This window comes from Protopterus annectens, chromosome 10.part0 (assembly GCF_019279795.1).
Source record: "Protopterus annectens isolate FY-2018-M chromosome 10.part0, PAN1.0, whole genome shotgun sequence".
Lineage (NCBI taxonomy): Eukaryota > Metazoa > Chordata > Ceratodontiformes > Protopteridae > Protopterus > Protopterus annectens.
The window spans coordinates 518,802,075-518,815,555 of record NC_056744.1 but is presented as its reverse complement, the minus strand read 5'-3'; the positions used below and the strand labels follow the sequence as shown (position 1 = coordinate 518,815,555).

At 38.6% G+C, this 13,481-nt stretch overlaps 1 protein-coding gene across 4 annotated transcripts in view; it reads left to right on the top strand.

The window, feature by feature from the left end:
• LOC122813204 (voltage-dependent R-type calcium channel subunit alpha-1E-like) overlaps window positions 1-13,481 on the top strand; it is a 4,399,719-nt gene that overhangs the window by 2,643,435 nt on the left and 1,742,803 nt on the right. For all 4 annotated transcript variants that reach the window (XM_044085387.1, XM_044085385.1, XM_044085384.1 and 1 more), the window contains one exon: window positions 1,139-1,251. In XM_044085387.1, the coding sequence (XP_043941322.1) occupies window positions 1,139-1,251 (113 nt within the window). The remainder of the gene's footprint in view (window positions 1-1,138; window positions 1,252-13,481) is intronic.

The window sequence follows — 13,481 nt, the reverse complement described above, 5'->3', positions numbered from 1 at the left end:
AAGTCTATTAATATAAAAATGTGCTTGACTTGACTTCCATATTTAGGTTTAGCTGAGCATAATTTAGACCTGTACTAAGTCAATTTAGAGATAATTTGAAATGAGATATGTAAGCATGAGAAATGCTACTAAATAGGGAAACAACCTGTCCTGCTTCTAGTGGTCTTGAATCTGGAGGCAGTAACCCTAAAAAAGACTACTGTTGTAGGTTTATGCCAGATGTCACAAACATAGATGTGTATGATCTCCATATAAGAGAAAGTTTTCTAGTCAAGTAGAGCTTCATAAGCTGGTTTGCAATGTTTGCACTTAAAAAGCAGTTTACATAGAGGAACAGTGATACAGGACAGGTGTAGATTTTCAACACACATTTGCAACATTTTGATCAAAAAAATCAATGTAGAATTTTAGTCCTAAAAGACAAATTAAAAGAGTAATATTGTAGAACATTCATCACATTTAAACCTGAAACATCTCTGCTGGCATTTTGCCCTTAAACATTCTAATACTGCAGAACATTGGCAGAAATGTATTTGAATGTATTAGAAAATCAAATATTTCCTTTCCAGACAGTTTTATTTGACCTCCGAATTTCAATGATTAAGTTATTGGGAAAGGGACTACTGGATGCCTTGTACCATCATGCACGCTTCACGATTAACATATTCTAAATACATCAGTATTAAGCAAGTCTGTGTTTTGGTTCTGATTAAGAGATTTAATGTTACTGTATTCACTTATGAGACACAGATCCATTTGCAATATTGGTGAATGAAACTGTTGATTTCACTGTTGCAATATTATTGCATTTATATCCGTTTTCAGCTTTCTTAGTACATTAGCAATGGAGCACACTCTTTTAGCCTATATTTGATTTATAAATATTTTCAGTTATCTAGTAATTAGTAACACATGCTTTCAGTTTATGTACTTATTCGTCTCTTTTGAACAAATATTTGAACCTTTATCAGACTTGTGTTATATTGAGATATTGTCATAGTATAATAAGTAGTCTGCAGGACATTTCTTGCTAATGAATTAGCATTACTTGTAGTTTTCACTAATCCTGGCACTATCTCATAGTCCTACAGCTTTATATTTTGCACAAGTGACATGCTTTTGAATTCTTAATACACAGGTTATAGTAGGCAGCATCTTTGAAGTGGTCTGGGCTGCTTTTCGACCAGGAATGTCTTTTGGGATCAGTGTGTTAAGAGCTCTTCGACTCCTGAGGATATTCAAGATAACTAAGTAAGTGTACTTCTTTGCTTTATTTTTCTGTGTTGACAATTGCTGGTGTTGATACAGTAACATTTCTAGTGGAAAATTAAGGACACTCATTTTTATTTCATTTTTACATTTGAGTAAGATTGGAACAAGAGGATATATCTCATTGATTAAGCACACAATCAGATTACGGAAAAGAGAAAGTCAGTGTGTAAACACCAGTCACTAACTGAACCAAAAACCAAGGCAGGCTTATTAGCACTCCTGGCACTGTACTGCATATTTAGAAAAAAATGTGGAAAACAGGTTTGGGGGTTGTCAGTGTGGGGGAAAATGTAAAAAATAAACATATTATTACATAGTCATGGTTTACACTTTTAGTAACATAAAGCCAAAGAGATTGCATATTTAATTGTTAATATATGTATTGATATTTTTTTCCTTTGCAATAACTGCCTAATTCACACTGGACCTTGCCCCCTTCACCCTTCTGGAGAGAATGCAGAAGATTCAAAGATTCAAGAGAAACGTTATTGTCATTTAGGAGACGCAAGTGCTACCGAAACAAAATTTTGAGCATCAGCTCTTTTACAGGTAAAAACAAACACAAACAGACAAGACATGATAGGTATTAAAGAATAAACAATAACTATAGTACAAGAGTAAATGCCTGGCAGCTGACACACGTGCTTGTACACTATTTATAGACAGTGTACAACACTGAATACTAGATGATTAACACTTGAAAAGAAAAAGTACACTATACACAGAGGTGAGATTGGGTGATATTGCACATAAGGAAGTGATTGGAATTGCACTTGAATGAGAATATATTAATTTTAGTATGCAATAAATAGAATTACTGTATGAGAAAAAAAGGAAAAGAATAAGAACGTAACAATCTAGTATAGTTTTGATACATCCAGATTTATGTCTGCATTAACGAGTCTTATTGCAGTAGGATAAAAACTGTTCATGAATCTGGAGTTCCTGCAGCGGATATTCGTAACCATCTACCAGATGCAAGTTTAGTGAACAACCACATGCTGGATGAGAAGTGTCACACTATTTTGTGGGAACTTTTTTTACATCTCATTTCAAAGAGCTCCTGTAAGGTAGGAAGACTAGTGCCCACAATCTTTTCTGTTGTTCTTATTATTCTTTGCAGCTTCTTCCTTTTGGCCATTTTGCTGTTACCGAACCATACAGTGCAGTTGCTGGTGATAATGCTCTTGATGGCTCCTCTGTAGACGGTGTTTAGAACATTCACAGAGAGCTTTGCTTGTCTCAGCTTTCTTAGGAAGTGCAGTCACTGGTGGGATTTTTTAATTTACTGGCCTGTGTTTGTACTCCAAGAAAGATCCTCTGATACATATACCCCCAGGAACTTTGTAGCTTGGACTCTTTCCACTTCTTCACCGATGATCTTGAGGGGCATTTGCATGGCACAGCTTTTTCTGAAGTCAATAATTATTACTTTTGTTTTATTGATGTTCAGGTACAAATTGTTGTCATTGCGCCATTCAATGAGGGAGTTGACCTCATTCCTATACCCGCTCTCGCCATCACCACCGTGAATTAGATGATGTCGTTGTTGCGAGCTTTCACAGAGCAGTCATGGGTAAGGATTGTGAACAGTAGGGAACTCAGCACCAAACCCTGGGGTGCTACAGTGCTGATTGTAATGCTCCTTAAAGTGTTGTTGCCAGCACAGGTCCTTTGTTGTCTTCTGGTCAGGAAATCGAGGATCCAGTTGCACAGCCCTTTATTAATGCCAGAGTTGATCAGCTTTTCTATAAGCTGCATAGGAATCACTGTGTTGAATACTGAGCTGAAATCTATGAACACCAGCCTGGCATAGTTGCTGTTCTCTTCAAGATGATCCAGTGTGAGGTGAAGTGCTACAGAAACGACATCACCAATTGATTTGTTTGCCCGGTAGGCAAACTGCTGCGGGTGAAAGGACTGAGGTAGTACTGTTGTAAAATGCCTTTTAATCAGTCTTTCGAAGCATTTCATTACATTTGATATAAGGGTCACCATCCTGTAATCTTTTAGGCAGGTGGGGCTGGCTTTTTTTGGGCAGAGGGATTATGTTGGTAACTTTGAAGCATGCTGGTACTTTTTCCTGGACAAGTGAGGTATTGAAGATGTCCATCAGGACTATTCTGAGTTGGTCTGCAAAACCCTTCAGCACTTTCCCCAGAATGTTATCAGATCTAGCAGCCTTCCTGGGGTTCAGTTTCCTTAGCTGGTTCCTAACAACCCTAGCACTGAAGTTGAGTACTGCCTCTTTTTGGTCATTGAGAAGCTTTACAGCTTCCAGGTTGCTTTTGTCTTCAAGCCTGCCATAAAATGTGTTTAAACTGTCCAGAAATTCAGTGCTATCATTGCACTGAGCTAACTTGGTCTTGTAGTCAGTTTGCTGTTGAATACCATGCCATAGGCTTCTTGAGTCTTCCGCATCCTCAAAGCCTCTTTCTATACTCCCTCTTGGCCTCATTGATACCCTTTTTTCAGTTAGCCTTTGCCACACTTAGACCCTTCTTATCCTTTGCCCTGAAAGCAGTGTTGCTTGCTCTGAGCAACTCGTACACCTTGCTGTTTAGCCATGGTTTTTTGTTGGCTCTTACTTTAATATTTTTGATGTTCGTTACATCCTCCACACGTGGATATTCAAGCCATAGTTGTCTCAGTATATTCATCTATGTTCACCAGATTATTCACTGTAGCTGCCTCTCTGAACACATCCCAGTTTGTGGTATCAAAACAGCCCCTGAGACTTTCCATGACTCCTTCATGCCAGACCCTGGTTTGTTTCACAATGGGTTTATCTCTGATTAAGAGAGGTCTGTAAGCTGGTATTTGTTTTATGGAAATGTGATCAAAACCACCCAGGTTTTGTTGTTGTACAGCTCCGTATGCCCCTTTTATATTAGTGCAAGCCTTGTGTAGAGTATTTGCTCCCCTTGTGGGAAAATCCAGAGTTTGGTAGTAATTGGGTAGCACTTCCCTGAGAACTGCTTTGTTGAAGTCACCAGCTATCATAGATGCAGTCAGAATTCTTGCATTGCAGCTCACACATAGTATGATGCAGTATATTTAGTGCTTCAGTGATGTTAGCACTCAGTGGTATATATACAGTTGCTACATAGACACCATTTAATTCTCTGGGCACATAAAAAAGGTCTGCATTTCAGTATAAGAAATTCCACATTTACAGAGCAATGTTCTTTCACAATGTTACAGCTTGTGTACCAGCTATCACTCACAAAATTGCACACTACACCTCACTTAGCTTTTCCACACAGAGCTAGGTTCCTATCAGCTCTGTACAAGGTGAAACCATCAAGGCTTACAGCACTGTCACTAATCCTGTTATTTAACCAATTGCTTATTCGTGGAGTATAATTACTTTATGTGATGGGGCGAGTCCGTATACTGTATCTGTGGACATCATATTGTATCTTGGATTACTGGTTTATAACTTGCAGAATTCTGCAGAAATTTAGGAGTTATCCACACAGCAGGGAAGTTAAACGTTTACAGCGCCACTGTAGCAGATAAGCATGTGACATTTTATTTAGTTATGAGACCATTAATGAGTTAATGTTAAGACCTATTATATGAAGAGGTCCATTAACAGAGAGACTGGATTTCAGCTTGTATGGCCAACAGCTTCATTTTCTAGAAGCAACTAGTTTATAAGTAGGTGCATAGCAAATGAAGACCTGCCTTAATTCATAATACAGGGAGTTTATTCCACATGTCTGAAGAGATCACACAGCAATAGAAGAAATTATTCTCCCATTTGTTATCCTTGGCACTTTTCACTGTATGTGTAGAAATGGTAGCAAATCCAGTGGATAACTGACTCCAGTTTTAGGAGTGGGCACAGCAAGCAGTGGGTATCCTGGGTTTGGGTTGGGAAGAAAGAATCATCTGCAGACAGATTTGGGCCATATGAAGAAATATTTGCATGCCACTCTGACAGCATATGTTTACAGTGCATCATAGCAGGAAAAAATAAGCTTTCAGACATCTATGGAAGATGCAAGTCTGTAGAATAAAGCAGGTTACCAAATTATTTTGGTAACGAGCCACATCAGTAAAGCATAAGATCCATACCATGGCACTTTGTGTTAGTGATGTGCAGACAGCTGCTACTGACTGCGCCATTCATTTTGTCGTTTCATACACCTAACACATACTGACAGGTGAAATATTCTGGTTATGAGCCATGAATCTGTCAGGAATACAGCCAAGATAACTCTGCTGTGTTTCTAATATGGAATAGAGAAGACATTTGTGAATTCTAGCGCATTATTTGTATTTACGTTTAATATTTTCCTGTAGTATGTACACTGTAGAAAGATGCTTACATTTGCAGGTTGAGATCATTTTAGCAACAGTAGATATACTGTAACCTTAACATTTAAGCCGTTTCCCCCTTCCCCCACTGTTGACTAAAAGCATCAGAGTGTACTTCATGCTTTATTCATGTAAGCATATGTGAGACAACGCAAACTTGCTGAGCATGGCTAACATAAATGCTTTTTACTTTCTGAAACCTTACAAATGTAATAATTGAATAACTGCAACAGAAGCCTTCATATTTTAATAATGGTATAATTCAAGAACAGCACAGATGAAAGAGTACAGAGTGTGCAAAAGTGTCTCTGACAGGAATATTTTTCTTTAAGTCCCCTAATCCAAACATCTTCCAAGAAGCCTACTAGTATTAATAAGGAAAACATGTTTGTTTGCCGTATATGCTCCAAAGCTACTAATAAGACTATTTCAGATATTTTATAGTCACAAGGAATCTCATTTTTTTTTTAGTTGACTCTGTGCAGTAATGTATAATATATCATTTTATTTAATTTTGATGAACACCCTTGAAGTCGAATCATCTGCATTTATAACTGAACCAGGCTAATAGTTACCTACCAACCCCTTACTAAATGGACATCCAAAAATAATAAATATAACTGATGAAGAACATCAGCAATCATGTCACACTTTCTGGATATTATTATTACTTTCCTATCTATCTATTAGTAAAAGAAAACAGATGATTTCATAAACAGGTATTACTGTCATCATGAGGAGCTGTGTCAAATGCATTTGTAAGATACACACACACATATACACACACACACACACACACACACACACACACACACACACACACACACACACATATAGACAAATGTGTGTGTGTGTGTGTGTGTGTGTGTGTGTATATATCTATCTATATGTATATATATATATATATATATATATATATATATATATATATATATATATATATAGCTTGATATAGATAGATTGATATAGATATAGATTTTATATATATATATATATATATATATATATATATATATATATATATATATATATATATATATATACATATAGATGTGTGTGTATATGAAACAGATCCTTGTAGTGAGGTACAATAGTTTTTCCACCCTTAGGTGGTAAGGCTTCTCCAACCCAAAAGGAAAAACATTAAACTACAGGGAAAACAGGTACTTCATTAACAATGAAGTTTTTAGTTGAGACTCTTTAAAATCAGGAAAAAAGAACCACAGATTGTAGACAAGTTCTATTGAGACTTTAAATTAATCAAGCACTTATATCTTGTTTAAAAATCTTATTAATATTCTTTAACACATAGTTCATTGTCAATTCACTTGAGCTAAAGTCATACATGCAAGCCTTAGGCTGTTTGACCAAGCTATAATAGGCTAGGATTGGTGTCATAAGTTCATAAGTTTATAGGAGATTACAAGGCTAATGGCTCAAGAGCCCTTAGAAGCCTAGCCATTATTGCCCAAATGTTACCCTATTTTCGATCCCTAAGTGCTAGGGGAATGCTTAGGTTTGTGCTTACGCCTCTGAGTTTTTACAGACTGTCCTTGTCCATAAGGGACGTGGGTACCACCCCAGAAGTGAATTTACAATACCCCATTCAAACTACATTTGAAGCAGTCAGGGAAGGACTCTGCTTTACATGAATAGATAGCCTGTTCCAAAGAAGGGGTAATCTCTGAGACACGTATCTTTTTCTCCAGCATGTTTCGTTCATGTCACAGACCATGCTTCGATCCTTAGAACAAGCGGCTGTTGTTCAGTTTGTCTTGTGAATCTCTAACAGTTCCATCAGGGCTGGATTTGAGAGTGCCTTTTAGATAGGAATAGATTATCCCCTTAAAAGTCAGTAAAGGAATAAGGCTTTTATTTGATCCACATAGGACATGTTATTTACACCCTGTATTTTTTTATAAGCACTTCTAAGTCTGCAACAGGTGTTGCAAATGCCTGGTCAAGTACATGTCAAAAGGTGTATTGTTGGTTTGATGAGAGCCCAGTAAAGTGGGAGTTTAACTTCCTTAGATCTGGATGCCATTCCTTTACCTATAAGCTGTGCGTTATAGAAGGATGTTCTCACCACTGTATACACTTAGATCTCTCACCTCTGAGTCCTCTCTTAGGGGTGTGTTATTAATGTTGTAATTTCAGGGGTATTTTACTTTCCAAAGGGTATCATTATGAATTTTCTGTTGTAATTTAGGTTTAGGCCATGGCTCTGGCACCACTGAGTCAGACCCTCCTGAAGTATATGTACATCACTGTGGGATTCAATGATTGACCTCAACTTACAGCTGTCAACAACCTTAGCCTTGACTTCAGAGAAGTGTATTCTAAACAGGAGAGGTCCCAGCACTGAGATCTGCAGTACACCACTAGCAGTTGGCCTCTTGCTGGATCTGCATTCTCCTACTCTAACAGTATGTGTCCTGTCCATGAGCCATTTGGCTATCTACCTGCTGACATACGGATTTATACCCAGTTTTATAAGTTTATCTATAATAAACGAGTGCGGAATTTTATCAAATGCTTCACCTAGATCAAGGTAGGCAGTATGCACTGTTTTACCCTCAACCATGGTGCTAGCAACATTCTCAAAGAAGCCCACCAAATTGATCAGACATGACCTACTCTTGACAAACCCACAGTGAGTTGGGCCTAATATTTGGAGGTTTCCTATGTTGTTATTTATCAAGTACATAATTATTCTTTCCATGGCCTTGTGTATAAGATTAGACAAATTTATGGGTCTGTAATTTCCTGGGTCTGTTGATGGTCTCTATTTATGATGACTGTTGCTGTGCTTCACTCCATAAGGACAAATCCAGTCTGGAGGCTGTGGTTAAATAGAAATCCAAGTGGGAAGGAGAGGTCTTGTTACAAGCTATTTAAAACATATCCTGGGATATTCTTGTGACCCATCTAAGCTGTTTTTGTAGCTTTATAGAATGCAGTTGTGACCTGTTCTTTTGTGATGACTTGTGGAGAAATGGTGAAGGGTATTTCTTGGAGGAAACTGGAGGTGATAGCGAAGTGAAATTTGAGCTGAAACACAGGTATGAGGTGTGGTTTTCCTGGTTCATGGTGGGGGACCTATAGCTAGCAAGGATATGGTAAGGGATTTTTCATATGGTTAGTTGGATATGGAGTAGCTCATATATCATTTGCTTGAACAGTCTTGAGGTGAGCTTTTCCTTTATGTAGATAAATACACCTCTGCCTTTTGTCATTTCCTGTGCAATGGGTGGTCAGAATGTGTGAAAGGCATTATAGCTTTGCACTGCTGGGGTGATTTCCATGGCTTTGAACCGTGTCTCAATAACTGCAAAGATGTCAGCATTCTCCAGGGTGAGGAGTGCTAGCAGGGAATCTAGTTTCTTGTTGAGACTCCTAGCAATTAGTAATCATACCTTTAGCTTATCTAGGGTAGATTTTGCAGTGTTGGAGGGTTTGTCTGGTTGGCAATGCCTAAAAAGGCATTATAGAGGTGGACAATGTTTTGGCCAATATCCAAAAGCCTAGTGGTGACAAGTGAAGACCATCCCTGCCAAAGCAGCATGGCCTGTCAATCATGTTCTCCCAGGCTGACAAATATTGGACCCCTTTGAGATTACTCTAGTATCAGTTATTAAAGTCAATCATTTTCTGCTAGTCTTGTGGCATTAATCTTGGGGACAGTCAAATGCTGATCTAGGCTCATACCTGCCTGTGACACATATTCTGAGGGCTCAATGGTGTCTTTCTTCATACAGTCCAGGGAGGTACGTCGGTTATTTACACCCACATAGCCTGTGATTGAGTCATACTGGTATGTGTGATTTAGTGACCTGAGTTGTTGCATGATCTGGTTGATCTTGGCCCCTGACAGGCAACAAACTATAATCTTCTTCTTATCCAGCTTAGTGAGGGGAACATCAGTGTGTCTTATAATGGTGTCGCCTATGACCAAAATATTGGGTTTTGTGATGTTATGCCTTATGGGCTTGCTAGATGTTACACTATGAGTTTTATGTGCTGTAGTGGGAGTTGCCTTGTTTGTGTGCATGAGGAGTTTCTGAGGTCTGCATCTGGGATGCCTTTGAGGTTTGGGTATGTTACATGTGACCACTCCAAAACTACAAATAATATATCAGGAGAACATGTTCAACTGTGTCAGATGATGCAGACAGATCCAGCAGGACTAGAACATAATACAAACTCTGATCTCTCTTCCTTTGGAGATTGTTCACAACCCTAATAAGAGCTAAGTCAGTACTGTGGTGACACCAGCCATAAAACATGCCAGTACCATGGTGACACCAGCCATAAAACATGTCAGTACAGTGGTGACACCAGCCATAAAACATGCCAGTACCGCGGTAACACCAGCCATAAAATGTCAGCCCTGCATTGACACCAGCCATAAAACATGTCAGTACCATGGTGACACCAGCCATAAAACATGTCAGTACCCTGGTGACACCAGCCATAAAACATGTCAGTACCATGGTGACACCAGCCATAAAACATGTCAGTACCATGGTGACACCAGCCATAAAACATGTCAGCACTGCGGTGAGACCAGCCATAAAACATGTCAGTACCATGGTGACATCAGTCATAAAACATGTCAGTACCATGGTGACACCAGCCATAAAACATGTCAGTACCATGGTGACACCAGCCATAAAACATGTCAGCACTGCGGTGACACCAGCCATAAAACATGCCAGTACCATGGTGACACCAGCCATAAAACATGTCAGTACCATGGTGACACCAGCCATAAAACATGTCAGCACTGCGGTGACACCAGCCATAAAACATGTCAGTACCATGGTGACATCAGTCTTAAAACATGTCAGTACCATGGTGACACCAGCCATAAAACATGTCAGTACCCTGGTGACACCAGCCATAAAACATGTCAGTACCATGGTGACACCAGCCGTAAAACATATCAGTACCATGGTGACACCAGCCATAAAACATGTCAGTACCATGGTGGCACCAGCCATAAAACATGTCAGTACCATGGTGACACCAGCCATAAAACATGTCAGTACCATGGTGACACCAGCCATAAAACATGTCAGTACTGCGGTGACACCAGCCATAAAACATGTCAGTACCATGGTGACATCAGTCTTAAAACATGTCAGTACCATGGTGACACCAGCCATAAAACATGTCAGTACCATGGTGACACCAGCCATAAAACATGTCAGCACTGCGGTGACACCAGCCATAAAACATGTCAGTACCATGGTGACACCAGCCGTAAAACATATCAGTACCATGGTGACACCAGCCATAAAACATGTCAGTACCATGGTGGCACCAGCCATAAAACAAGATATAAGTTCCTTATATATGACCTTCTAGCTAGATGGCTTATCAAGAACTGAAAGGTTCATGATTGAAAGGAAATTAACAAGATTATGGTAGTCCAAAGATATTTTTTGAGAAATTGGAGTGACATCAATAAATGATGCTAGCACATCAAGGTTGGCCTTATCCAGTCTGAGGGACAAGGGTTCAAACTGCAAGCTGTGAAATACAATCTCAAAGTCAAAGTCAGTAAATCATTGCAGACATGATCATCAAACACTGACTAAGAACAAAAAGGGAAGACTTTGTTAGAAGCCAAACAAATGCACATGGAGTGAAATGGAGGAAATTGTGTCATATTGCACAGCATTCTCAGTCATAATGTGTGATGTCATTGCACACTGATGTGATGTAAAGGTCTTATGAGTGATGAAACAAACTGATTTATAATGGCTGCTGACTAGCTAGATAAGCATGGCCAGAAAGTTATCTACTACTTACTTCCTTTAGGACAGATGCACTACCTTCTTATCTGAGACATCAGTCTGGTAAAATGCATAACAGACACCCAGATTAAGTCTGTCACAGAAGGCATTTCAACTTTTGTTCTTCTCACTGCAAAGAACACAACTTAGAATCACACCATGTTTCATTCACTTTATGAAAGACACAACATATGTGACATAGGACAAGCAGTCAAGAGTAGTGGATAGAAACATGTTTTAGTCATACACAAGAGTGTGCTGATTGCCTGCACAGCCATCCATCAGAATAACATGGCAGGATAAAAATGAATAATTGAGTTGCACTTTTGGAAATGTTATGACCCTTGGTCAGTTTAAGATTAGGGATATTAATATTCTGTACCTCAAGAGCAAATTGGACCATAAATATGTCAAATCAGTTTACTATCATTTTGTTGAATGCAGATTCAAAATTGCATAATCACATGGGCGACTGGTAAAAACAACGAAACATAACCTTCCTAGTGCGTAAAAGCAAAAGCATGGAAGTGAGTGTTTTTTGCAAAATCAGTGTTCACTTTAATGGATTTTAAAGCAAAATTCAGTCTGGTTTGAATGTCGACATATGGTAAAAATGGCATTCACATTTTTAGCCATTTGAGTCGATGTGATGACTCATAAATATTGTGTCTTTCAAGGAAATGATAGTAAAATGGTCAAATCATGTGATGGGCTAGGTCACCAAATAAACTGAATTCACACCCAAAAAGAATAATCAGATTAAGGGTTTGTTCTAATCTTATAAACAAATCCCTTTATGATACAGAGTAATTTCTTTCTTGAAAGCTATCAACTCATCACTGGCCAATATGTCAACATATCAAGAAATATTACAGGCAATGCAGTGTGAACAAGGAAGTTAGTGTGTTCATGCAGGAAGGTCCTAATGTAATGAACTTGATAGTAAGTGAGGGGAAGCATACAGTTTGTTTTCTTTAGACAGGGTATATTCACAAGAAACAGTACTCTACTTGGCAACCTGGGTTAACTGAATCCCTACATTCAAAGAAATAGCAGCCCTATTCATAATCTTACTCCAGCTATGGAAATTGTTAACAAAGAAATCCAACTTAATTGAATTTGACAAGCTGAAACCCTGGGTATAGAATGAAGAAAAGATTAACAATCCTCTGCAGGCTCGTTCTTGGTCAGGTTAAGGTTGAAGTCCTGAATGCTCACAATAGGTGTGCCTCTATAAATACAGCAAAGGCTCTGTGCAGTACTGCAGAAACTATATTTACATAAGATACAGAAATGCCTGTGAGTTTTTTTTTTCTTGCTGTGGAATGGACTTTTTGAACAGCTGTTTCCATTGGTGCTTTTCTTCCTTGTATGAACTGGCTTACCAGATGGGCCATGGCAATCCAATTCGGATAACAACTTATTTAAAGCAAGGGTGTCATGGGAGGAACAGAGAGGAGATTGGGGTATGCATATGCTGTCTCACCCACAGCAAGAATATAAAGTTTTACTTTTAATCTTCAAACGGTGGGACATACAACAACATAATATGAACCCCGTATATTTTCCTGTCCATGATGAATTGATGGCTTCCCTTTCCATCTATGAACACACAAACACACGCACACCTATATATGCCCCTTATATTTCACAGTTCTCTAAAAATGTCGTAAGAGTTCACTTCACCAGTAGTAACCTAGGACCCTCCTTCAATTTACTTTAAACAGCTAAAAATATATCTATTATATATGACCCCATGTAAGTCCCTAGCTTTCAGTAAAGTGTAGTACAGTGCTAAAAATTCCTACATCCTTCTGCTGAGAAAATTCATGTGAACACACTTCCTATTATTCTAGCAACTCTCTTAAGTTTTTAGAGGAAGTGATTGACATATTATCGATATGGACAGCAGGAGGAAACAAATCTTTTGTCATTTGCTGGTCAGTACAGGCAGATTTTACTGCCTAGCCTGAGACTCAAACTTAATAACTTAAGCAGGGGGTGCTTAACATTTGTTAAGGTTGGGACACTTGCTACTCTGGAGCTTAACTGGTCTTTTTCTGAATATCAGGGAGGGATCAC